This window comes from Colletotrichum acutatum, assembly GCF_030867785.1.
Source record: "Colletotrichum acutatum strain CBS 112980 chromosome Unknown BDZ83scaffold_15, whole genome shotgun sequence".
NCBI lineage: Eukaryota > Fungi > Ascomycota > Sordariomycetes > Glomerellales > Glomerellaceae > Colletotrichum > Colletotrichum acutatum.
The window spans coordinates 256,524-282,922 of record NW_026849009.1 but is presented as its reverse complement, the minus strand read 5'-3'; the positions used below and the strand labels follow the sequence as shown (position 1 = coordinate 282,922).

General features: G+C 54.4%; 7 protein-coding genes across 7 annotated transcripts; 3 read left to right on the top strand and 4 right to left on the bottom strand.

Moving 5' to 3' along the window:
• Window positions 1–337: 337 nt before the first annotated feature.
• Window positions 338–928, bottom strand: BDZ83DRAFT_748878 (uncharacterized protein; the record flags this gene model as incomplete). Its single annotated transcript, XM_060513683.1, has 1 exon — window positions 338–928. One exon carries the CDS (start codon window positions 926–928, stop codon window positions 338–340), a length of 591 nt encoding a protein of 196 aa, XP_060368817.1.
• A 1,211-nt stretch (window positions 929–2,139) lies between these two features.
• BDZ83DRAFT_748877 (O-methyltransferase) lies at window positions 2,140–3,423 on the bottom strand (the record flags this gene model as incomplete). The annotated part of the gene is made up of 3 exons (XM_060513682.1): window positions 2,140–2,503; window positions 2,655–2,832; window positions 3,210–3,423. The coding sequence occupies 3 exons, from the start codon at window positions 3,421–3,423 to the stop codon at window positions 2,140–2,142; spliced, it is 756 nt and encodes a 251-aa protein (XP_060368816.1).
• A 1,688-nt stretch (window positions 3,424–5,111) lies between these two features.
• On the bottom strand, window positions 5,112–7,582 carry BDZ83DRAFT_100835 (uncharacterized protein). The gene is made up of 2 exons (XM_060501024.1): window positions 6,180–7,582; window positions 5,112–5,710 (listed from the first exon to the last, which is right to left on the bottom strand). Exons 1-2 carry the CDS (start codon window positions 7,292–7,294, stop codon window positions 5,356–5,358), a joined length of 1,470 nt encoding a protein of 489 aa, XP_060368815.1. The 5' UTR covers window positions 7,295–7,582; the 3' UTR covers window positions 5,112–5,355.
• Window positions 7,583–8,023: 441 nt separating this feature from the next.
• BDZ83DRAFT_716813 (ORMDL family protein) lies at window positions 8,024–8,757 on the bottom strand (the record flags this gene model as incomplete). The annotated part of the gene is made up of 3 exons (XM_060511882.1): window positions 8,024–8,068; window positions 8,128–8,486; window positions 8,622–8,757. 3 exons carry the CDS (start codon window positions 8,755–8,757, stop codon window positions 8,024–8,026), a joined length of 540 nt encoding a protein of 179 aa, XP_060368814.1.
• Window positions 8,758–12,387: 3,630 nt separating this feature from the next.
• On the top strand, window positions 12,388–15,021 carry BDZ83DRAFT_100313 (uncharacterized protein). Its single transcript, XM_060501023.1, has one exon. The coding sequence runs from the start codon at window positions 12,612–12,614 to the stop codon at window positions 14,916–14,918; it is 2,307 nt and encodes a 768-aa protein (XP_060368813.1). The 5' UTR covers window positions 12,388–12,611; the 3' UTR covers window positions 14,919–15,021.
• Window positions 15,022–20,943: 5,922 nt separating this feature from the next.
• BDZ83DRAFT_748873 (uncharacterized protein) lies at window positions 20,944–22,980 on the top strand (the record flags this gene model as incomplete). Its single annotated transcript, XM_060513681.1, has 1 exon — window positions 20,944–22,980. The coding sequence occupies one exon, from the start codon at window positions 20,944–20,946 to the stop codon at window positions 22,978–22,980; it is 2,037 nt and encodes a 678-aa protein (XP_060368812.1).
• Window positions 22,981–25,509: 2,529 nt separating this feature from the next.
• On the top strand, window positions 25,510–26,057 carry BDZ83DRAFT_100275 (uncharacterized protein). The gene has a single exon (XM_060501022.1). The coding sequence runs from the start codon at window positions 25,730–25,732 to the stop codon at window positions 26,006–26,008; it is 279 nt and encodes a 92-aa protein (XP_060368811.1). The 5' UTR covers window positions 25,510–25,729; the 3' UTR covers window positions 26,009–26,057.
• Window positions 26,058–26,399: the final 342 nt, after the last annotated feature.

The following is a 26,399-nucleotide window of genomic DNA, read 5'->3' as shown; positions in this document are numbered from 1 at the left end:
AGCAGGCTTGCTGCCGCCGAGGGCAAGGGCGTCGACGATCCTTGCGGTCATGGTATCACACGTGTTATGTTACTCTTGGAAGTTCCTGCTACGCCTTGGTACCTGCTCGTTCCCCTTTTGCGGCGGCTTTGAGAAGAGGGCCCCCCTTACCTGTGATTTTCGGTGATATTATAACCTTATTGGTGGAACTTGCTCCATGTACGCTGGTGATTCCGGGCGCAGTAAGGCCGAGATCTCACTCGTTCAGAGAACAAGGCGTTTCCGAGGAAGGTATGAAAGGAGAAGCACATGTTCCTTAGACACGTCTTTCTTGGAGACTGCCGAGCGCATAATATCATCAATGCTGATGCCACGCAGTACTCTTTGTCTCGAAAGTCTGCTCCGAGGCCTTGATGAGATACGTCTCCCCGTCAGCAGTGTCCGGCATCCCAGGCTCGTCAAAATCACAAAAATCATTACTGCCAACTATGAAACGTGAATCACTCGCCGTATTAGACCTAGACCGGAAGGAAGCGGAATGGGAGCCGTCTCCCTCGCCACCGCGGATAACGACGGCCCGGCGGAGGACCTCAGCTAGGAGCGCGATTCTTACTCGCCGACTGCTTTCGTCATCGTCTTCGTCCTCGCCGTTACCTCTCCTCGTAGTGCGAGCGTACGATGGCTGCGACGGAGGCGAAGGCGGCGGTGTAAGCGGCGGCAGAGGGAGCGGAAATACACTCCGTTGCTGGGCTTCTCGGCGACGGCAGACGAGGCACTTGCCCGGTTGGCGGAAGACGCCAGAGCAGGAGAGGTCTGGACATACATCGTCGCCCCCCAACGAGTCGTTGTGAGATCGAGGGGTGTATCGTTGCTTGTGACATGGGTGGCTTATGTGGTGGCCTTGCCAGCAGCCGCAGGCGATGTGGTAGATGTTTTCTGCGAGACACATTTGTGAGACGATTTTGTGCTTAGGTCGTTCCGTGGCGGTTGGTTATGTTGATGGGTGAGGATGTTGGCTTACCTTGGTATGTCGTCAGATTCGATCGGGGAGCGGATGGTCCAATTTGGATTTGGTGATGTGTGTCAATGGCTCTATAGTGTTTGAAAGCTTGAAGTTTTTCGAAGTCTTTGAAGAATGGGTGAGCTTTTGTTGTTTTATCACCCTTTTCCTTCTCTTAATACTTGGGACTTGACGGGACTTCTTCTTGTGATATAGACCCAAGGTATGGAAAGACGCAGACTTGCTCCTCATGAACATGGCTTCCGTAGAGCTTTGAAAGATGGGTTGTTGAAAGTTGAAGTTTACTTTGTTCAAAGAGACACAATGGCTGTGATGCTGACGAAAGAAAGAAATTGGCCGAATGCACACGGAGGTAACAATGGGGAACGAAAGAAGATTCTTCATTGTGAACAAGTCGCCCAGTTCCCCCTTGGATATCTCCCTTTTTGTGTTGGAAGCCAGTTGGCTTCGAGCATACTTTATTCAAACTATGATTATGTCTACACCTACCTCGAACATCTGAAGGCCAACCTCCTAAACGGGATGAATACTCTACTTACGAGGTGATTTCAAAAAGCGGTAGTTTCCCCTACGCCTTTGGCTCTAGTACGCAAACATTACCCCAGTTGCAGGAAGAGGGAGAGGGACAGGCAGTCTTTCACATACTCGCTTTTTGGAGAGAATCTTTGTTCTGATAAAAATATGAGTTTGTCAAGCGGCTCGGTACGGCCCGGTCTTGGTTGTTCGAGTGGGTAGCATTTGTGCGTTAACAGAGAGGTGTGAGCGGCAACTTTACAGGATTCCTATTAATAAAGGAACAGGGATTTGACTCAAACGAAGCAATTCTTGCGGAGGAGAAAACTAAGCACGATGACCAATCTAAGAGGTCATGCACTAAGTTGTGGCATTTGAGTTGGTTAGCTCTTCAATCTTTTACATCAATACTTGCTACCTTCGTTCTGGATTTATCTGGATCTCTCAACTAATGTATATGCCAAATGCCGCCGAGACCTGCTTAGAAAAGGTGCAAGCAAAAGTCTTATGGTTCCATAGTCATATCTTCATTTCTACAAATCTACTCTAAAACTCCACAGCATCATTGCCCCTCGCCAATCTTCTCTAACCCCCCAGGATAGTCTTCGCAACATCTCGCACCACACTTAATCAACCAACCTAGCAAGGTGAACACCATCATACAACGGCATCAACCAAGAATCCAGCCTCGGCTCGTCGTGCACGGCGCTGTTGAACTCGCGCAGCTTGTCCACGTCCTCGGACTTCCAGTACGCCGCGCGCTCTCCCTTCTCGCGCTGCACCCACGGGTTCTCGTCCGAGTCGTCGGCGACGATGCCGCGGCGGAGGACGTTGTCCGCGACGATGAGGCCGCCCGGACGGAGGAGACGGTTCTTGCTGCCGTCTTTCGGGGAGGAGGCGAGGATGGTGGATAGGTAGGATGGGTATCCCGACTTTTGGGCGTCGATGAAGATTAGGTCGTAGGGTTCTGAGGGGTTTAGGGTTGGTAGGCTGGGGTTTCAGTGTGTTAGTGAGTTGATATGGAAGTGGTCTCTCACAGCCCCTCTTATGCTGCCTTTCTTCTTCGTTCTCATCCGATGAAAATTCGTGGCATTGGAGGGGCCAAAAGAGTGGAAATTTGAGTCCGAGAAAGAAAACTCACGTCTCCAGAGCGTCACCGACGATGACGGACGCGTTCTTGATGCCGTTGGCAGCCCAGGCCTCCTCGGCTTGCTTTGCGTAGTCTGCGCTGAACTCAAGGCCGGTGACGGTGCCCTCTGAGCCCACGGCGTGGGACCAGACCATGCCGGAGTAGCCTACGTAGACGCCGATTTCGAGGACTGCGGAGTGTGATGTTTTGTTAGCATTGCTTTCTGAGTTTTCTAGGCTGAGTTGAGTGAGAGCCGCATGTGCCAATTCAAGGTCAATGACTCTATGAGAAGTGGCCCAGGCTAAGATGTGAGGTATTGCAGAGAGGGCCGGCAACGCCCAACTTCTTCACATAGATCTCCCCAACGTTTCACTAGAGTTGACATTTTGGCTGATTTGAGTTGAGATGAGCTGAGGTGAGTTGCCTCACAAGAGACACGACGTCGCAGGCCCAAATGCGTCCAACAACTCACAACCAAACCCACCACGTCAAACACCCTTCTCCTCTCACCCAAAACGAACAAACAAAGAGGCAAAGCAAAGGAAAAGACGTCTACAAACAACTCACTTCTCTTGGCCCCAATAAGCTTCGCAATCCAAATGTGGTTCTGCGCCTGAAAATTGCTAATCATCAACATGGACGTCTCGGGCTGTGTCTTATCAATGTGCTCGTGGTAGGCGACAATGTGCGCGGGCAGGTCGGTGGAGCGGGACTCGGAATACGTCGTCACGTTGCGCGAGACGGACTCGTTTGGGTAGAGGACCGAGACGGAGGACTTCATCTTTGCTGTGTGTTTGGCTATGGTGAAGTAGCGTTTCTGAAGCTGTTACTAATGCGGTTTCCCTTTTTATTGTGAAAGAAACCAAGTTGTTTAGTGTACGTTGTCGTTTTGTGAGATATTATGATGAGGATGAGTTGGCGTTCCGAATATGAGGTCAGGCCGGGAGCTGGTTGAACTGGATCGAGTCAGGTGGATCGCAATGGGCCCGTTCGTCGGCACTTCTCGTCAGACAAGTGTGTGAAGTGCAAAAGTTGTGATTTCCAAATAGCGAAACCAGAAAGATGAGTGAGAGAGAGAGAGAGAGAGCCTGGTGTATTTATGCCAAGTACAACGATCCCAAACAGCCTCCCCTCCTCCCCCGCCAAACGTCGCGTTGGCGTCGAGTAATAAGTCATTCTCTCCTACGTTAGCTTCATGACAAGTGACAACTACTCCGTACGGGTATCGTGTCACAACACCCCCGGTCCCATCCCGCGCGCGGAATGGGTGGACATGGAGAGCAACAAACGTCGCGCCCTAGTTCCGAGAGCTGAAGCAAAGATCGACTCCTCTATTCATCGGTGCGGGTTCCACCCCCACCTCTTTCCATCCCCCGCCTTCGGAGCAAGATGCCGGCTGTCGAGTGTGTGGTCTGAAGTAGCGTCCCCCGGTTGCGCAATCACCCCCAACTCATCACCCCCGCCAAAGCGAATAGAAGACTCCAATGGCATTTTGCGAATATTCGTACCGGACATAAGTGAGATAAATGGTAATCAGTTAACCTGCCTACTCGGCCGAAGTCGCCATGAAAGCTCGGCTCGGCGATTGGGTAGTTGAGAAGGCGTGACACGCAAGTCAGTCTACTTCATTCGGACTTACTTCTTCAGATGATGAGGCGCTTGGTGGATCTATCTTTACCCAACCAACCGCAACGAACTGCTACAACTTCCACGTCTAGAAATTCTCGGGCCTGACACACGGCACTTTTGGGGAGGAGGGGTTGTAGTTAGTAAGGTAAGGTAACTTCGAGTTCGGCCCTTCCTTCCGCCGCATTCTTGCACCCTTGGGGAATCGCTACCCTTTTACTTCAGAGTACCTTTTTTGACAGGTGTTTGTTCTAACGGGAAGCTTATCTTGCAGTTTGAGAGAGAGGAACGAGCAACTTTGCATTTGCCTGCACGGCATTTGCAAACTTCGGATTAACCCGTACCGGCCGGAGGGAAGAAAAAAGAGTTGGGATGAAAGGTAGTTTTGGAAACGGGTTACAAACGCGCTCGGTGCCGTTGCGGCGGGACGACCAAGGTATCTATCTGCCTACCTACTCCAGGTGGTCCCGAGGTTCCTTGCCTTACCTTACAGACCACACCACACCATCCCATTAAAAACGCCGTTTCTGTTTCGGGAAGGAGGGGCGGTTCCGAGGGGCGACTAAGTGAGGGGCGACTAAGGTGATTCTTCAGTGACATTCTAAACAACCACACCGTAAACCCAAGTTCGTGACTATCTGCGCAACGTCATTTGATACTCGGCGTATCTCTTGAACACATACCATGCTCCCCAGTTGCGTAGTCTCTTCTCTCCTTAAGCTCACTTTCTCATCAGGGCAGATTTTAGGAAGAACAAAGTGGTTTCCAAGTATTGTATTAAGGCGTGGGAACTTTAAAGTCTAGTGACTCAAATAATAACAAAATTACACGACTAGAAATTAAAGGCCCTCCGCGATATCTTTGGCAACAAGAAGACGGGGCGACAGGAAGTTACTCCTGACAAGATTAAGACTTTTGTTGCCAAACTTCCACGCCGAGGGCTGATGATTCCCATATGCTTCTTCCACTAATAACTTTTCCCTCCCCTTTTCTCTTCCATTCAAGGGCAACGGCCACTCAACCCCATTTATACGCTTCATCTCGGAAGAGCCAGAGGTAGAAGTCTGCCATACGCAGTAAATGCTTTTCAGTAGCTACTCTGCAGTAGGGCATACCCCTCCCTGTGGCCCCTCTCAGGCTTCTTCGTGGAATTGTCTTCTGTTAGGTCACAAGGACACTTAGAAGAAGAAGGCGGCGACCATGAGAGCACCGGCGAGGGTGAGAGGTGTCTTGACGTAGCTGCCGCCAGCGGTGGCGACCGTGGAGGGCTTGTCTCCAGTGGTGGGCGGCTGGGCGGGAGGCTGCGCCGGAGTCTGGGTAGGAGGATGCGCGGGCGGCTGAGCAGAGGGTTGAGCTGGAGGTTGAGAAGGAGGCTGCGCCGGGGGTTGAGCGGGCTGCGTGGGAGGTTGCGCAGGGGGTTGAGCAGGAGGCTGAGAAGGAGGCTGCGCAGGGGGGTGAGTAGGAGGTTGAGAAGGAGGTTGAGAAGGAGGTTGAGAGGGAGGCTGAGAAGGAGGTTGAGAAGGAGGCTGAGCAGGAGGCTGCGCGGGAGGCTGCGAGGGAACAGTGGCAGGCTTATTCGCAGTGACGGTAGAGTTGTGGTAACGGACTCTGGTGACTGTAGGGCAAGGCGTGCTCGAGGCCTGAGGGGTGACAGGAATAGCCTTCTGCGAAGACGCGACGACGACGACGGAGACCGAAGACGCAGGCGGCACGGCGCGCTGGGAGGAGACGACGACAACGGGCTTGGAGGAAGAGGGAACGACCTTCTGCGAAGACACGACAACGACAACGACAGAGGTCGAGGCCTTGGCGGTCGTGGTGGTCTTAGGCTTGTGAGAAGTCGTCACCTTCTTGGTGGCCGAGGTGCAAGGGGTTGTGGCGTTGTGGCGGCGGCTGGAGGTTACCACTAACTTGGAAGAGGTCTTGGGCTTGTGGGTGATTGAGGACTTCTTGGAGCTGGAAGAAGACTTGCAGGGAGTGGTCGTGGGCTTCTTAGAAGTGGAAGACACGCAGGGAGTCGTGGTCTTCTTGGTTGAGGTGGTGCAAGGTGTGGGCGTAGGCTTCTTGGAGGTGGTGCAAGGAGTCGTGGTGGGCTTCTTGGAGGTAGAGCAGGGAGTTGTGGTCGGCTTCTTGGAGGTAGAGCAGGGAGTCGTAGTAGACTTCTTAGAGGTAGAGCAGGGCGTCGTGGTAGACTTCTTAGAGGTAGAGCAGGGCGTCGTAGTGGGCTTCTTAGAGGTAGAACAGGGCGTCGTAGTGGGCTTCTTGTCAGTCGAGCAAGGAGTCGTGGTAGGCTTCTTGGGAGTTGAGCACGGGGTAGTCGTAGGCTTCTTCGACGTGGTGCAAGGCGTCGTCGTAGGCTTCTTGGAGGTAGAGCACGGGGTAGGCTTGTGCTTCCTGGTGGAAGTGGTGCAAGGGGTAGTCGTGGAGGTGGTCGTGCAAGGCTGGGTGACGGTGACGACCTTTGTGCTCCAAGTCCAGGTCGGCCGGCCGGGGCCGGGCACAAAGACCCGGGACACGGTCGTCTCGAAGACGGTCTGCGGGTCTAGTGGCACGGCGGGGAAGTCGGGCTGCGACGGCTGCCAGCCGGCCGGACGAGTCGAGGTAAGCATCTGAGACTGGGCCAGTCCGGAGAGGACGGCAACGGCAACGGCGGTGACCCTCATGATGTCTGAGAAAGCGGGTAAGGTGGGAAACGAGAGAAAATGGTAAAAATGATTGACTGAGAGACGAAGTGAAAGGTTCCCGCCTTCCCTACACGATGAAAGTGAGCGAGTGACTGATGAATCGGATGAGGATGAGAGAGGAGATGGTCTGGAGTCTACTCCTCGACTCGCTTTACTTATAACCGTCAGCCTGGTGGCCTTTGGCGACCTTGATCCTTGATGGTTCCTCATGTCTGCATGGCTTGTTGAGTATCGATTTCTCATGATGTCAGAAAGAGAGTTTAGACCGGATGGAGCAACAATCAGACACCGGGGCCCAACGTGAGCTCTGTAGTCCTCAGGGTTGTGAAGCCATCGAAGCATATGCAGAAAGCTTCTTCCACTTAAGCCATTTGGAACACAAGCTCCCCCCTTCCTGAAGATCAATGGAGCCAAATACCGATGGCAATAAGTCAAGGTTTGTTCTCTTCAAGCCACTGGAACCTCTGCGGAATATCTCATGGCGCCGTTCTGGAGCTGGACGACTAGACCAGATTGCGAATACGGTCTCCCGTGAGAGATACGTTGGCTTCGGCGAACAAGAGCACGGGACGGCGCGAGTGGTGGAAGTCTTTTCACCCGTTGCTGACACTATTGGCGCTCACTGGACGATCTTGATGGAGAAGCTGCATGTTTGAACCTGTGCTTGAAAATTGATGAAAACGCTTGGGTACATATGGTGGCGGGACCTTTATCGGACCTCTACTACCAGTTGAGTGCCCGCCATTCGCTTTTCGTTACAATCCTGCAGCGCCCGTATACCTTTGGTCATGATATTCGACACCCACAACTTATTGACTCCGATGAGCGGCGTCCGTTGTTGGAACTCGAAAACGGAAGAGTGGTGATTTGTGCACCTTGACGGAGCTCTCGACGCGGGCGAAAAGCCTTGCGCTTGTTGCTTCCAAGCTCTCCTGAGCATCTGCAATCTGCAATGCTCAGCTTTATGTGTTCCGTGTCGGACCTTGCTCGCTATGTATGCCTTCTGTCGACTCCATTCTTTCCCACTCTCGGACACGCTTCCCAGAACCTAACGCCATATTGCCACGCATTTTAGTACTCGGAGTCAGTGAACAGACCGAACCGCATCCGGTGGCTCTGTGTCCATTGTCAGCTTTAAACTTTGTACGTCTAATGTCAATGAGGGGAAAACATACAAAAGGCAGCTTGGGAATGACAACTGCTAGCACTGCCAAGAAATTGATGCTGAAGTAGGCGAGATCGTAGTGCGTGTAATGCGTGCTGAGGAGGAACAGCACGATTGGCACGCTGAGCAAAAACTTCTTGGCGGGTGTGTATTGAGCCCCATCGTCGATTTGTTCCCACATGTTCAGGTTATCAAAAGCACCGCCGTTGAACTCGAATGGCACGCCGCGAACGTAATGGAACATGATGTAGGATCCAAACATGTACGAGATATTCGTCAGAGTCCAGGATGTCTCCTGTGACACGCCCGGCATGACATCGTAGAATATCTTTAAGCAAAGGATGAGGACGAAATGGATTGTCCAGGCGCCTGTCGACGATGATTGTCAGCTCCTGTTTTTCTACCTCCCAATGGGACTTGATGGGCTGGCACGCGACCAAAGCAAAGGAAATGGAAAGGGGGCATTGGATAGCTTCCAATCAGGGAGCTTCGCGCGGGGCTCACCTTTGGCATTAACCCAGTTCGCATTGAGGTTGGGCACGACGGCCTGGTCGCTTATCTGCTCGAGTGTCTCTTGCGGTTCGTAATGGACCTGGAGGATGCTGCTAGATCTCCTTCTGCGGGCACCGGGTTCCGCCATTGCTCTGTACGATCCGCTGCCACTTCGCGGAGGATTTGTGGCCGCGTCGTACGAGACGGTGCGAGAGAGGAGGATTGGGGAAGACAGTTTGGCGGTGTTGGAGGGGCGTTGGGGTGCGAGTTGGGTTTTGCGGGTGGAATGGAAGAGGGGAAAGTCTCTGCGGGCTCTCGGGATCGTCGTCGGCGTCCTCGTGATGCTGGGGTTCGGCGGAGTGATGAATTTGTCGTGTGCTGGCGGCCCCCTTGATGATGTCACGGGGAAAGCGAGCAGCAATTGACGTTACGTTGGGTTTGATGTTGATGCAGGTGTTGTATATAGGAGATGCCGGGACTGAATGTGGTTGAAATTTGATGGAAGCGAGAGTAGAGAAAAAGGTGTCGTCGGGACAGTCGAAGAGAAGCGAGAGCGAGATTCTGGCTGCGAATGTTGGGGATGCCGTCGTCGTAATAGTCTACTTGGCAATGGGATGAAGGAGAAGATGGGACATTTTCCCTTAGATATTCATAGTAAGGTAGCAGCAGCAGCCAGCGGAACGGGGGCACTCGACTGGGGGGTGGAGGGAGGAGGACAAAAAAGAATGGGGCCCATTGGACAGTCCCCGACAAGGCCACGGCACAGGGCCTCAGGTGCAGGGCAGCTGCGCGTGCAGGCAATGGAACCAGGCACAGTGAAGACTCCACTCATCCACTCCTACCCAGCAAAAAGACACGACAGGACAATCCTGAGATTGGGATCCGAGCCGACAGACAGCTGCAGACAGCAGCAGTTGCCTTCACCTTCCCAGTCCCTGGCAGCCAGTGCCAGCCGACACGAGCGTACCGAAAGGAGGACACATTGATGCGGACGACGGGCGTGGAGCCAACCCCGGTCAGGGTCGTTCAGGGGACCACCCCAATTTCAGCGGGTACGGAAGACTTGGAGAGGGGAGGGGACGGCTGGCTGGCTGGGCAGGCCAGGGACGGAGTTACATACAGTACAAGCACTGGCAGGTCCTGATGGGAGAAAGAGACGGCACTGACTGGATGGACGGGACGCAGAGACTCCGGAACCAAGGAGGACTGGACGGAATTGGACTTGGACCAGGGACTCCTCAGTTCACAAAAGGGAAAACACAGCAGGAAGCAGGGCAGGCATTCCCGTGTCTAGGAGCCATTGTAGGTATGTGCGGATGGCATGGCATGGGAAGGAAGCCCATCACTCGCAACTTGCAAGAAAGAGGCTCTTGCACCTTATCGCCTTGGCCTACCTAGGAAGCTTTTCCTCCAGGTGCGACATGCCCAGCCGGTTCACACACCCGACGAAATGTTGCTCGATTTGACAACCTTCTTCCTCCCCCACCATCGAAGAAGAAGAAAAGAAGGGACTCTGATCGTTGCATACAGATCCTCCCCCAGCTCCCACATACAGCATACGACATGCGCACAACCCTGCCGAGAGCACGGCACCACGGCTACATCAAGCACTAGAAAAGATCCAATACCTACCTACAGCACCGCGACGCGTCCCGCGGGAAGGGCACTGATGGCCGACGTGAGCACAGCCAGCCAGACAGACGGTCAGACTCAGACCCAACATGCCACTGTCCCGCCGCACAGATATCCGTACTGTAAGCTCCCCTGTGTTTCCTAGCCTGGCCAATAGTGTTGCAGGAAGAGTAGCGCAGGACGGAGGCCGGAGCAGCATGCGGCGTAGGTTCACAGGCGCATTTGCTAGCGAATCGGGGGCAGGAAGGGGTTTCCCTGGCTGAGTTTAACTAGGAAGATGCCCCTATTTCCGACATTTAGTGACGGCAACTCGGTGGTCAATGGCCATTGGGGAGGATGAGATACAGCAAGCAACAAGCACACTGGCCAGATGTGGAAGCACACTCACACCCATTCGGATACAACCGCTGGATCGACCCTATCACACAGGACCACCCATATACGCGGCATGAACATGCCATCCAGGACTGAAGAGAGGCTAAGCTTTGTTGAGTCGGAAAGGAGTACAGCAACAGCAGAGCAGCACGATCATATATGGCCTTCCTGTGCCATCTTCTCGTCGCCTCACATCATAACATGGATCACATCACACCTGGGGTTCCTGGCATCTGGTCATCATTTCCAGATTTGCGTACGGGGACGGATGGAGGCGCGCAAGAAGGACGATGGCGGCATGGACCCTCCTCCCCAAGTTGTCGATGCCGTCCGAGACTCCGTATTCTGTACTCCGTACCTGGCTTCCCCAAGACATACGGTGTTGCTCGTTTTCTTCCCACCTTACCGCTCCTCGATTTGACAAAAGTCATCGTTATCTGAGCTAAATCTGTCGTCCTCGGTCTCCACTAAGCGGGCTGTGCGACAACTTATTGCCTGTAGTGGTTCGTTGCGTTGCGTAGGATGGACGGATAGGCAAGAAAAGGAGACGTGGAATTCCTGGACATCCGGCATATCTCACCGAACCACAAACTGCGTCACTGATGGAATGCCAAAGTTTCCTGTCCACATTAGGCCCGACCCCTGGTCACGTCTGCCGATATCGAACTGTTGCAACCCCCATAGGACTTTTGTTTAGCCAGCTGATATTGTAGAATACGTGAATACTAAACTGCAATCGAGCCCACTATTCATTGCAGCTTCAATACCCGCGGATAAATCCGTGGCGTGTCTTGCGCCCGAACGACGCGAAGTTCCAACACGCAATGCCGTGGCCACACTTTGGCAGAAAGCAGCAGATTCATGAGACCACGATATGCCCGTTCAAAGATGTCGCATAATACCATACCTCTCCCATGGGCCATTCATTGCCCCCCTTCAACTCTTGCCCCAGTTTGTGTAACTCGTCCGCCTGCTATTGTCGACGCTTGGTCCAGGTGGCAGGTGTGCAGAAAAGATCTAGCCTCATTTCCGACCACCAGGATCTTGTTTCTACTTTTCTCAGTTCTGCGGGTTGCGGGTTGGGTGTTTGTAATTAGATGGAAATCGATAGGCCCGAGGTGCCAATTCTAGAAGCATTCACTTTCGCTTCCGAGTTTCTTCTTGCAAAATGACACCGACCAGTCCGACACCGCCTCAGGTGGGCACCGGCCTGTAATTAGTGAAGGTCCCAGGCTTGACAGGGCAATAAGTCGGCCCCCCCCCCTGGTTAAGCGAGCAGAGGAGGGACCTGCCTTACATAATAATTGAGGTGAGAGATACCGATTGGCACTGTGTCGTGGCCCGCACCTCTGAAAAGTCGAACACAAGGTCTCTAAGGTACGGAAAGACGGGACCCGGCAGCGTAGGCAGGCCGGCAGGCAGAGGCAGCCGCAGCCAGGTGCAAGAGGTCCGGCGAGTCGGTTTGGCAACACAGCGCGGTTATTCTTCGGCCGGCCGTTTTTTGTGACGTCTGGCCTGCTGTGGGTACCCGACAAACAACGCTGCATACCTACAATTTTTGATCAGACGAAACGGCGGCCTTTTCCTGTTGATGCCGAACGACGTCGAGCGATACTGGCCGGTGAATATTCATTCATTCTCACTCAAGCACTTCGACCGCTTGATTCGAGCAAGTCTATCCGCTAGCGAATCTCTATCGGATCGGAATTAGGGTTTCTTGGCGCGACCGAGCATTGTCATCCTAAGGCAAATCGCGAATTCTCATGACCTTGGAGTTGTGATTCACATTCTCATCGCTGGACACACGAATGCGAACCACTTCAACTTGAGCAAGTCATCACATCTCTTCCGAGTACAAGCACGGTTTTCAGTTTTCCAACACCTTACTCTTCCAGGTAAGGTATTGGAGAGGTGTCGACTTTTGGTCCGGCGTGGTATATCTTACAGTACACCGCAGTCACTGGATTTTCACATACCGCCAACAAGCGCTACATCATGGAGACATCAGAGTCTGAACAAGCCGTTCCGGTGCCTAGCATTGGGAACGATGCCCAGCGAGTATCGAAGAAGCGGTCGCTGGAAGACGTTGAGCAGGGAGATGTGATGCCCAACGGATCACCGCAATCTCATCGGGCCTCATCGCATGAGCCCGAGGCCAAGCGAGCGAGAACGGAGCAAATCGGTCAATCATTCGCGCAGGATGTGTCAATGGACTTGGAAGGCGCCGATGAGGGCGAGCTGGAGGAAGACGGAGAGGTTCTACCTTCCGAACCCGAATCCGAAAACCAGGGGGTCGTCGCCGCAGAGAGCGGAGGAAACGCCGGATCCCGCACGCGTTCAAAGGCATCGTCTTCGGGAGGAGAGTCTGATGCGGGCAGCAAACGGACGACCCGTTCAATGTCGGCGGCGGCGAGCGGCCCATCTCAAGTTGGATGGAATCAAGGCATCACGTCCCAGATCCGGACATCACTCGGAGGGCCCAAAACCAAGGCTGCTCCGGCGCCGGCCAAGGTCTCAATTGTCGAAGAGGAAGCCGCACCTGCTCCCGCACCTGCATTCGACTCCCAAGAAGCGTCTGCACCCACCGAGGCTGTCGAGCCAGCCCAACCTGCCCAACCGGCACCAAAGGAGCCTAAAATTTCTCGACAGCAGCGAAGAGCCGAAGCTGCCGCTCTCGAGAAAGAAAAGGCACAAAATGAGAAGAGTGCTTTCGTCTACGAGGGTTTGACTTTCTTCCAACCCAACAAGAAGACGCTTTTGCAACCAAAGGGAAACAACCTAGGCAGTGGAGTGTGGAGATCCAAGTTTAAGAGCTGGGCCCAGTCATTCATCAGCCGCAATAGCGAGCAGGAGCACCTGCTCACACCCGAACTTCTCGTCGCTGCTCTGCAGGACTATATTGCGCATCGGGCGCAGTGGAACAAGAAGAGGCAGTCTCCGGCCGCCACCACTGAGTCACGCAAGCCCGAAACGAGGACCGACATGGCTTCCATCCTGGCGTCGGCTGTGAAGAAGCCTACCCGCCAGCCAGGATCGGAAGAGTCGCCCTTGATCATCCATGACGACGAGGACGAGGTCGAGGACGACGTTCAAGAAGTATCACCTCCTTCTGGTGCCAGACAGGGGTCGAGCGATCAGCATTCGGCTACAACACCATCTCAGAACGACGTGGTGGAGGTGGTGGACGACGAGGACGAGGAGATGGAGGAAGAGCAAGGTGAACCTGGACCGGCGATCATGACCGAGGAAGAAGACTTGGAGCAGCAGCGAAAGTACTTCCCTGGCCTGGCCGACACTGTCCAGATATGCGTGTACTGCGCAACTCTCGGACACACTTCGATGGCTTGTCCCAACACTCGGTGCAAGTTCTGCGAACATACCGAACACTTTTCGTGGAACTGTCCTACGCGCGAGAGGTGCACTAAGTGTCGCCAGCTCGGTCACGGCAAGGCCCAGTGTAAGGAGAAACTCATTCATCTGGACGAAGAGGGTATGGAATGTGTCCTGTGTGGCTCCCGGGCTCATCAGGAAGGCGAGTGCGAGAAAGTTTGGCGGTCATACAAGCTTCCAAGGATGATCAAGAAGGTCAAGCCGTTCCCTGCCTTCTGCGGTTTTTGCGGCAACGAGAGCCACTACTCTTCTGATTGCCATCTGAATCGCGACAGACCGAAGAGCGAAACGTGGACGCTCAAGAACAGACACCTCTACGTCGACAAGAATGCAACCGATGGCCCGATCAGCGACTTCGCTAGTCAGCCCCAGAACCCCAAGTTCGCCCCTCTCTCGATTAAGGGCTCTGCAGCCAAGCGAAACCACATCTTCTACCCCGATAGCGACGGGTCGGAGGAGGGCGAGTTCATCGGTCAGAAGGTGAAGCCGCGTGCTCCACTCGGCAACATCCAGATGTCGACCAACCTCCAGATCAACGCTGGCAACTTTGGACCACCACCGCAGACGCAGTCAAACGGGCGTGGTGGCCAGCAGCGAAATGGGTGGTCAGCGCAGCGGCCTCCCCTCCCTTCAGGACCTCCACCTCCAGGCCCGCCACCACAGGGCTCGTACTCGCGAATGTCTAGAAGCCACAACAACCAGTCGCGCCAGCCGGCGAACGGCTTGCCCCCCAAGCCCCCAGCACCGCAGTCGCAGCAACACGGGCGACCAGGACCGAATCCGCCGAAGAAGCAGAGGACAAGGAACCATTCCGGAAACTCCAATGCGGGAGCCGCGCAGCAGCAGAACGGTGGGGGCTCGGCGGCATCGCGCCGCAGGGGCAAGAACAAACGCGGTGGGAAGCAAGGATGAACGTTTGGAATGATTGGCTAGCGCGCGACGCCGTTGAAAAGGGGCGTACAGTACACTGAATGGGATGGATGGGTGTGTCGCGCGACCGCGAGCGAAGAAGGTGGTGGTGGTGGTGCGAAGTCACGGGAAGAGGCGAGGAACATCATGTACGACAAAAGTGTACGAGCTGCGACATAAACCTCGAAGCGAAATCGGAGGAGGGGGACTCAGAGTCTCAGACAGCAGCGTGACGATGCGCGACGAATGCGCGACGACAGCCTTGCCTTTATGGTTGGGTGAACGACTATGGACGAAACTGCGCGGCGAGGGCGGAGAAGGGGGGGGGGGTTTAGCTTTACATCTTGCAAGCGGGAAGATGGGGTTGCGTCGGGCCAATCGTTGCGCATGCGCAAGTTGACGTGGACTGACTGCCTGCACACAACGGTATTTCCATCTCGAAGTGGATCAGGGTCATTAGGTTGACCAGAAGCCGGGATGCGGGAGACAGTAGATGTTAGGGAGAGGACTCGGGATCAGTAGTTCTTAATGGAACCCCCCCCCGGGGCTAGTCGCACGGAAAACCGGTGGGCTGGAATACTACTATTTTGCGTTTTATGAATGTCTTTAGTTTGACCTTGTGTGCCTGTGTCTGTCTGGATTTTGAAAATTTCTCTTCGCCTGGAGAACATGGATTTTTAGTAGCCGAGACCGCTCAGTCTTGGTCTGGGAACCTAACAAGGAACGATGTTGACTTTTGACTCATTGCGGATGCCACGACATTTGGGAATGATCCCTGGCTGGTACTTTCGTGGCTGGGGGCAAGATTGAATCATCGACGGTGAAGAGGTCGCGTCGTCTAGGAGATGCTAAATCTGCTCTTTACCGCAAGTTTGTGAACATGGGATGGAAATAGTCAAGGGTTAGGGGAAAGCGAAAGGGTAGTTTCCGCGCGGCTTGGGGGGTGTGTAAGGTGAAAGGGGGAAAAGAGGATTTCGTGGGCTTCTTGTTCACCGGGGGCGTGTCTATTTCTTCGTTTGATATATGCCCGTAGATTTAGTTTGCCATGGACGGCGCTTAGGCTCGGTGTGTTAGTCACAATGTTGACCACGTTGTCGACATTGCCTTGATTTTTGCACCTTTGGGAAATGCTTGGGCTTCAATATAAAATAATTTGTGTGGACGGACGAGGGTTTTTGACGATTTGTCGGTGAGTGTGTGCGTGTGGTGTGTAAGTGCGTTGTTGCGAAGTTGCGGTGCGGTCAGTGTCTGGGGGGTTAAAGTTGTGGAGATGGAATTTTTCTTCTTCCTTTTGTTTGGAATGTTTGGTTCGTGATGCATGGGTTTTTTGATGCAGTGGTTTGGTGGATTTTCATAGTGGATATGAGACTGGGAGTTGGGAGACCGGGGATGTTGGGTAGGGGTTTTTGTTCTTGAGAGGAAAACGTGGGTTGTGGGTTTTTGATGACGATGGCCTTGTCTTTTTGGGTATTTGGGCTCTCGAGTCTTGGGTCTTGAAATTTCGAGACCGGGGTGCGTTGATGATGGACACCGTGGGCCACAGGTCCTCTTGGGTTTTGAGAAGAAAAGAGCTCTGTCGCAAAGTTGTGGGATATGTGTTTGGTTCACCGGCGACGATGGACTCGTTTTGCGATGCCCCGGGACGGCGGGAATGACCAGGGGATGCGCACGACGTGGCTCCAAGGGTCTCTGTTGTCCCTGTCTCTCTTTTACCGCTGGCTTGGCTGTACCCCTGGTCTGATGATGTATGTAGTACGGATACACAAGGGTGGTTTTGAAAGTTCTTGAGTCGAGAGAAAGAAAGCTTGTGGTTTGTCGGGCATGGCATTTGGGATTGGTACTGGGTGTGCGGTTGAATGGTAAGGGAAGGGTGTGTATTTTTTTGATAATGGGGACGATACAGTCGTGATGTGGACATCAAGTGACGATCAACCGGGGGTGATTTTTTTCGTCTCATGGGTTGTGGTTGTCGGTGTAAGTACGGACGGAGTACTGGGGGTTGCGTTTAGTTGTGGGTGATGGGTGATGGAAAATGTCCAAGGGACTGTCTGTGACGGACGGTGTGATGCAAAGTGCTGCGATGCATGGGAGTTGCAAAGGGGAAAGAACAAACGATGCGTTGAGAAGAGTCGAAACTTTTCAGGGCGGGTTTTTTGCTGTGCTGTGCTGTGCTGTCCGTTTCTGGGGGGAGTATGTTGACTAAAGTACTTAGGTTAATGTATGGAGTATGCATACATGTAAACTTAGACTTAGACTTGAAGTTGACAAGAGAGATCATGGGACGGATTGTATGCAGGTCAGTGACATTTTGGGGCGGGAGTCTGAGAGATGCAGGAAGGAGACCCGGGCCCTTGTGCTGTTGCTCAGACCAGACCGTTGACGCGGGCTCGGAATAACGAGGGAGCTGGTTCCGGAGACTCTACGTAATTAGTAATGCACTCCGAGTTCTCGATTTCTGAAAGTTGCGTTGTGGTCTGCAGTCTGTGGCCTGTACTGTATGTTCATTGTGGGTGGTGGTGGTGGTGTTTCGACCTGTAGTTTTGTCAGCCTCATTCTGTTCTATGGTGAAGAGGTCAATTTGGGGAGTGGTTGTGTGCTTCAATCTGAAGAGAGCCGAGCCACTCGAGAGTGCCTTGCCGGCCTGTGGGTGAATAGCTGTGGAGTCGTTGGATGCTGCATGAGCCATGAGCGATGAGGAGGAGGCCGGCCGGGTGGCCAGGCTACGTCAACCCCCAACCTGGAATTGGAATTTCGTGGGAAGCATTTGGGTGAAGGAAAGGATGGGATGCGCCGGTTGATGTCCGAATCCGCAAATGCGCAAACAAAATGTGGGGTATTTTCGCGAGGGTCGCCGAGTGGACAGGCGAACCTTTCGGACGACGTCTCTCACCGCGTGGGATTCGTTCGGTTCTTTCAGTTGTTCCCGAGTATAAAAGACCAAGGTAATTGGTCGGAATCAAAGATGGCGACGGTTTCCCGTCTGATCCGCGGTTGATTCGCGGACGAGAGCATTTGCGCGACGGACCTCACTGGTCAATGGGCAAAGGTATGCAGAATGCAAGGTAGTGGATCGTCGAGAGAGAGAAGAGTCATAACTCTCATCCATCGGCCGTGGCATGCACGGGGGTGTGGTCGAGGGGAGGAGCGGACGACGACGCTAGGTACTGTATCCGCAGACGTACTGCAGCACTAGAAGTGGACTATGCGCGGCAAGTCAACACCCTTGGACTTGCCTTGCCTTTGCCTGTGCCTATGCCTATGCCTATGCCTATGCTTCCGCCTTCTCTTACAGTCTTGCTGACCTGGAACTTTGCGGTTCGTGCGTCCATGTCCAGAAAACCGTACATTTGCCAAGGGGGGACTTACATGGAATAGACGAGGGGTTTCTGGCCACAGCCCTAGCCTCGCACGCCGTAGCCCTGTGTTCCGCGAAAATGGAGGTATGGCTGGCACTTCGGGCTGTTAGATGAATGGTGTGGCGTGGTGTACACTGTAAGGTAGGTTGCCGGCTGAGTGGTGATTAATGTTGCCTTTCACGGGCGAGGGTGGTGACAGCATCTGGTTGGCCGTTTCAAGACTCAAGACCATTATGCCACAACGCTGGTCAGGTCACCAAAAGTTGAGTCTCCCAATTCTCATTTCTCAAGGACGAAAGCGAGAGCGGGAAGGCTTCAACAATAAACGTCAAGATCGACACCGTGGACGAACCACGGGGGCCCTTTCGTTCCTTTGAAGTTGATGCATCTTCCATGCTAGCGGGCTCCCTCCTCAGACTATCACGCTACCAGGCTAGGATAGATATATCGCCACGCGGAGGGGAAGCCGAAAACATTGAGTAAGAAGGCACAAAGGGAAACGCCGGACTCTCGAACATCCTCCACCATGCCCATGATCGTCAAAAAGATCCACCCGGCAGACAAGACACTGGGAAGCGAATCCACGGAACCGCAAGGTCGTTCAGTCAGTCAGTCGAAGTGGAAACATCAGACGAGCGGGGATCTGCCTCTGTCAAATGCCACAGACAATGGCACACAGGCAGTGTAAAGGTAAGGTAGTGTGTGGTCAGCGCTTAGACTTATAACACCAAGCACGAAACGACTGGTCGTCGACGATAGACGCGCTCCCGTAGCTCCCGTCCACCTCCCGGGGCACAGACGCGTACCTTTCGCGTCTTCAGCGAATCACGACGAGGCTTGTCGTCGGCTGCATAACCAGCCTCCCGGGTTTGCGGCCAATGGGTTGTCATGTTGACGGACGTTTGACGTGCCGGTGGAGTTTTTGACTTTAAAGAGTGGAGACGTGGCCCGTGAGATCCAGATAGACTTAGAGTTTTGGCGTGGGTGAGACTTCTTATCGATAGCGCTTCTCCCACAACAAGCTTACCTTACCTACCTTACCTTTTTGGCTTTTGCAGGAGAAACGAAAGAAAAGACCACCCATGACATGCGAGCTGCTGCTGCGCCCGGGGCTGGCTCGGACGATGGGGCCGGCGACTGGGAACCGGGAATGGGAAAATCCAGTCATGGGTACGATAGAAACCCGGACAGGACAGGACAGGCCCAGAAGGCCACACAGATCAAAAAACGCTACGAAGAGAACCGGCAGACCTGCAAAGGCCCGCACCAGATAGACACAAGGCAGTCTCATCCTCGGGACGCTCTCAACCACTGGCACGACTTGAAACAAAGTCCTTGGCAGCCGGGGGATATCTCAGAACTCAGGAGAGAGAGGTCTTCTTCTCTGCTTGCGTTTCTGCATTTTTCTGCAAAGCTAATGCAACTCCCCTCCCCCTCATGGTCTTTTTGGACTCTTTGCTTACGGTACCCGACTGCGGGATACCTTCACCTCTGCGCCCATATTCTTTTCGTCTCGTCCTTGCTAAGGTAGACTAACGTGGTCGTCCCGCGCGAAGGGTGACAGACCTACAACCAATCACACGCCCGCATCACGTCGCCAACTCGCCATGTCTGGACATCCTTCCTACAAAACCTTGAACCGCATCGGGTGTGTGTGGTGGTGTTGGTGGTGGTGTGGCACGAGCTTTACACGTCCCCGAATCCACCATCCACGCCCACGCCTCCCCTTCTCTCGATTCCCCATCTTTACCATAGCAGGGACGTGTCTCCCATCCCGCGCGCCCGGGGTCCATGCCTCTCGTTCTGGTAAGTCCACTTTCGAGGGGAAAAGTCCCCATACAAAACAACCGCGTGGAACCTCCATGGGAACTGGTTAAAAAAAAAAGAGAGGCTACACTAGTGTTGCATATGCAGGTCTCGACAGAGGTGACTCACCCGCCAGTCGTTCCCACCGAGGAGCTACGGGACGATGCGGCCAAGGGAGGGGGGGGGGAGGCTGGCTCCGCCGGTTGACATTCAACTTTTTCGCATGTGTAGGTGTAGGTGTAGCTCTATGGAGCATCCATACCGTACATTTCAAACCTTGCTAGATGGGATATCCAGCAAAAAAGACTGAAAATTGTGTGTGCTCGCAATCAGTCCCCCATGTAGGTGAGAAGAGGGAGAGAGTATATTTGCCTCACCCTCCCACCACCCAGTTTCCATTTGGCCTGATTTTCGAGACCTGCTTTTCCCTCCATCTTTCATTGTTTCCAATTTTGATATCCCGTCTTATTTGTTTCATAAGACGACAGCTCATACATACCTTGACCTATATACCGAGGCATCATCCTTAACTGGTATTACTGTGAGAAAAGAGGTTGTGAATAACCTCATTCGCCCATTGGAAGAAAGGGGATCTGTTTCAGAAAGAAAAGAGAAGAAAAAGAAAAAGAGAGCATTTGCATCCCTCCGTCCTCCCAACTGAAAGACTTATATTGTTCTACCGACCTACCTACCTCACCTAACCTGATATCCGCCATACAAACTGTCGGTGTTGGACCAGAGTCAGACACAGCATCTGCTTTGGTATATCCCACAACCACATCTCACCTACCAAACACCACCCACGAAAAGGGTCTCAACGACCAACAATACCTCAGCTTGAAGTTCCACAACGACATGAGAAGACAATGGCCGCCCACCAAACCCCGTTCTACTGCCTCTGGCAGAAGGAACACGCCCACCTAGGCGCCGCAGTCCTCGACCTCCTCCCAAAACGCGACATCGCCGCCCTCCGCCTCGCAAGCCCAGCCTGCTGCAACATCGCCACAAAACCCCTCTTCAAGCGCGTCCGCGTCACATTCTCCGCAAACACTTTCACGAAGCAATCTCGCATCCAGGCCTTGGCCCGCGTGGGCCACCACATCGAACACCTCCACTTCCACTTCGCCCACACGGACGCGACCTTCCTCCCGCCCCTGGTGCACCCGACCACCGGCCGCGAGATCTCGTTCCTCTACACCCCGCACACGAGCATGGCCTCCGTCCTCGCCCGCCCGAAATACGCAAACACGGAGCTCGGCGAGATCCTCACGCAGCAGTACCCGCCCCTCTTCCACGCCGCCACAAACGTCCCCAGCTTCATCAACGCCCTGCGCTACCTCACCAACGTCCGCCACCTCACCATCCGCTGCCCCGGCCAGGACCCGCAGGAGCGCTACCGCCGCGATATTGTCGACTACGCCATCATGTCCCTCCGCATCGCCGTCGAGCGCGCGCCCCTCGAGCGCCTCGAGAAGCTCTCCCTGTCCGGCATGCACCCTTCCTCCTTCAACTACCTCCGTCACGTCCCTGGCTTCGGCGCCGCCCCCTCCGCGGGACGCCGTTGGAAGCAGATCCGCAAGCTCAACATCTCCGTCGAGGCCTGGGACTTTTACGGGCCCTCGCCGGGGTTGGACCACCTCAAGATCATGGACGACTACATCCGCCAGTTCTCCGGCACCCTCGAGAAGCTTCACTTCACTTGGCTCGGCCCCAAGGGCCCCTGCCCCATCGCCCTCTCCGCGGATCCTCTCTTCGCGCCGCCCAAACACAGCAAGAAGCTCTTCGCAGAGGTGACGTCGCCCATGTCACCCCTCCCGCCGGCGCCGGCCCGGAAGCCGATGCACTTCCCCCGCCTGCGGTACATGCAGGTCCGCAACGCCACCATGACGGCCGCCCAGCTCTCGGACCTAGTCGACGCGCACCAAAAGACAGTAAAGGAGTTTGACTTTGACAACGTCGTGCTCATCAACGGCGGCGACTGGGACGAGGCCCTCGCGCCGCTCATGGAGAAGAACCCATCATCGTCATCATCCGGTCATGGCCACGGCAGCGGCAGCGACATCTGGTCCCAGCACTCGCGGAGCAACTCCGAGGCCGGTAGCCTGCACTCGGACCCGGAGCCCTATCACGATGACGACCTACCATCGCCGTCCGCCGCGGCGGCCGCTGCCACTCGAGAACTACTCGACTTTGACCTCGGCAGCGAATTATACGTTGACGAAGAACTATTCGATCCATATGACGGCCTCGACGAGGATCTGGCTTCAGACCTCGCGGCCGCGAAGGAGGCCAGCACCTCCTTCAGCACAGTACTAAAGAAGAAGCGTGTCCACCGGCGCAGAAAGCACCGCAAGGACAACAGTGACAAAAGCAACAACAAGGAGAGTAGCAGCTCAAAGGAGAGCCCATCGCGGCACCACAGGAGCCGCAAACACAAACACCACAGGGAGCAACCACCAGTCCCGGAAGAGGACGACGTCTTCCGCCCTTCGACGCCGGTGCCCATTATTACGGCGCCGATTCAGGACATGTCCCCGCACCCGGTCCTGCTCCAGCCGGCCGTGTACGACCCGAATGCCAGTCGGCTCTCGGACCCCAATGATGGCATCTCCTCGGTGCAGCGGAATATTGAACAGGAGGAGGCGCACCGCTTGCTGGCCGAGGACGCGGCGATGCGGGTCAGCGCGCTTCGCAAGGCCAAGGCGGCGGTGCTGATGAAGCTCTCGAGGGAGTTTAACCACCGCAAGGGCTCGCCAGCACCGGTGGCGAACAAAGACAGCTGTGGGCTGCAGATGCGGTTGAGAGAAGGGCTCTTTGGGAGGAGCTTTGTGAGCGTGCTACCAGACGATCGGTCCATGTCGAGCCAGTCGGCGCTGGTGCCGCTAATGTTTACGAGATCATGATCATGTATGCCTCAGACACACGATTCTGTATATCTGTTATGTAAGTCGGGAACACAAACACGACACTGTGTATCCTCTTGTACGGTCGGAGCTTGGTTGGTCGGAAGGATATGGCGGGAAAACAAGCCGGGAATTGGCCTAGACAGGCCAGCGGCGACGACAGGAGGCATTATGACTTTTGTAATGACTTGACGATACACTACTTTTCTTTCACTGTCAATTTTTTTTCAAAATAACAATATATCAAACAAACCTTCCCTGCATTCGATTCGTGCGTGTGCTGCAGGTGTTGCTCGTGATCGTCTCCTTCGGAAAATGTTTCAACACCGTGAATCGCGGATGGGGCGGATGGATAAACAAAGCCGAGAGACGGGACCGAGGTGCGGAGATGGCGAATCAAGAGAGCAGCTCCGTGGCTCGGCGAGACTGGTTGAACGCGTTCGGTGAGAGAGTAGCGCCCGGCGGGCAGCCCGGGAACAACCCAGCTGTGCTCTCGCTGGCTGGGCTCTAAGGTGGAGTAAACAACGGAACAGCGCGTGGTGGATGGTAGGTGGCGGGCTGGGATTGAGATGTGAGATCTCGCTGTTCTGCTGCTGCTTTCAGACCATGTCCTTGTAGCGAAGCATAACACTGGTGCGGCGTGGTAGGGTCAGCCGACGGGTAAGGCAGTCTGGACTCTGTGGGTGGATAATATGGTCGTGAGACAGACGGTGAGAGCCTGTCTGTTACTCGCCCACAAGACAGTGCCGCTGTGGCGGTTATAGCGATGTCGATATGAACGCATCTTGACGATGGCCGCGGTTTCCACGATGGGCGGCACTGCGGCAGCTACTAGCAGCAGGCAGCCAGCGGCCCGGGCTTTATGAATCCACTGGCCCAAAGGTGGCAGCGCAGATGACCTGGCGCGAGCTCAAAGAAGAGAAGAAGCAAGCTGGCGGACGAGTTGGATGATTTAGGGTTAGAGGGGTTTCCGTCAGCTCATTGAAGCCACGAGAGCCGCTTTCATCCGAGGCGTTGCAGAAGCAGACTATCCCACAGTGTAGCCTCATCTCCGGGACATTTCTAGCATCTGGCGGGGGTCAGCGGCGATTCCTAGGGCAGCATTGGAGGTGGGAAAGCTAGCTCGTGTTGCGATGGTCAAGGGAGCCAGATTTGCCAGGAGATGGGGAACGTTGGAACTTGGATGGGAATAGGAAGGGTAATGTGCAGGGGTAGAGGGGAGGGGGCAGCGAGATTAGAGATCAGGAGTAGACGGTATTTCTTCAGCGTACGTAAGATTCGTGGGAAGAGGAGAGCTTGGTATTGGAACGGATGATACACCGTACAGAAGAATGAAAAGGATGTACTCCGTAGAGAAAGTGATTACCTATCTGCTCTGTATTGTATTCAGCTGTATCCGTACCTCTGGTTGGAGCACCTTGACCTCGATTGCCCGCCGGAATGAGATCGCTGGGAATGCCCGGATGAAGTGTGCACTGCAGGCTGGCACGGCTTGGAAGGAAAAGGCATTGCCTTGGCCGCATCCAGATATGTTCTGTCCTCAGTGCTGTATTTACCACGTTGTATACCGGTAGGTGGTATTCGTAGACAGTGGCGATTGACAGGCTGGCAGTACTCGTATGCTGGGCAGAATGGTTGGTTGGATGGATGGGATCCGATGAATATCCCTCGTGTCCTCCGTTGTTTGAGAGTGATGTGAGTGAGTTGTTGTTGTTGTTGTTCCATTGCGCATGTCAGCGTGAATCGGCGATGAGAGGCATCCCCCCCCGGAGCAATGGGGGCAATGGGGGCGAAGGGGGGCAGAAGAAAAGAAGAAGAGAAGCATCCAGCCATGCATTGTTCCCCCGGGGGCGCGTGTTGCCCCGTGTTGCTCGCTCCATTGCTTGAGGCTTGAGGTGCCCTGGTGTGCTCCATCATGCATGACCATGGGCGAAAATGGGTGAATGGGCGAAAATGTTGCAAATGCCAAAAGCTGGGAATGGCATAGTCAGGGCCTAGACTGTCCGTGGACCGCTCGACTTTACCGGTCGGGACTTGGGAAGAGAGGGCCGCCCTGGCACCCATGGCCCAAGGTGGACAGGGGAGCGGGGATTGGACGAGGGGGGTTCCCAGTCGGAAGCGACGAATTGACTTCCTGCCTGTGGTCCATCGTTGATCGATGCGGGTGACACTCACGACAGTTCGCCTGCGGAAGCACTGGAAAGGTACTTGCGAGTGACTTACCCTGCGCCTTCCTCACCATTCTCACCTTCCTCGACTGTCTACCACCCACGCAAGTGCACTTTCCTCCAAAACACTGGATGCATTTCAATTCATATCGTGCGTGCTTGCCCAATCCAAACAGCTACCTTACCTTATCTTCCCAAGCTATCTTACCTAAGGTATCTTACCTAAGGTATCTTACCCAAGGCACTACTTACTTTTGTATCCGTACGAACAGCTACCGCAGCCAAGCCTCCACCCCCATGTCATGTTACGTGCTCACCTTATAGGCAGACGTACGCAAGCTGGGCCACCACTTTTCTTCTCCCCATACTCAGGTGCCATGCCTGGGCGATTTGACGATCTCGCGGGGAAGCACGCGGAATGAGGTGCTTCTTTGCTTCGAGTCGCCTGTGTACCATTCCACGGCATTCGTGTACCTCAACAGCTCAAGCTCTCTCCCACTCATCTTGCTTCCGCGACGCCGGTAAACGACGCACTCTTTCAGGTTCTTCAGCAATCACTTCACCCAACGGTCTTGGCCAAGATGATCGATAAGAAAACGACGAAACAGATTGCAAAAGAGGTCTTACAACAGATCCCAGTCCCTAAACATCTCTCTCAGCTCAAGAAGCCGTGCTCGCCATCTGTAGCCCCAAATAGCAGCCAGGCGCAGAATAGTGCCGTGTTGCCCGTTGCCACCCACGTATTCACCACCAGCGCTACCAAGACTCAGGAGAAGTGCAAAAATCGGCCCATGTCTCCATCAAACTCCATCCCACCGCCCGCACCAACGACCAGAGTTGCCAGCAGTTGGATGGCCTAGCAAGCCCGTTATTCCACAAGCTTCGCCCTTGAGAGACACTACCGGGATAGCGTCTTCTACACGTGTGTGATGCTCCGCGCTAACCTAGGATACCAAGGATACGGGTAGCTTCTGTGCTTTTGCGGCTCGCCTTCAGCTGTCTTTGCGCGACTGTCTCGTCTCCAACAAAACGCGAGCATGGCAACCGATGACAGCCAGCTAAGTACCGTAGCACAGTACGATAGCTCCCTCGAGATGCTGCATTGCCTAGTACCTCGCTCTCCGTGAGGTGGTGGTGGCCTCTTCCATGAGCATTGCCCTCCAACCCTCCCTCGTCCTTCATCATCATCAGTCTCAGTCTCAGCGTCGTTACACAAATGACAGACAGATCCCGTCCTCAGGCCCGTTGCAC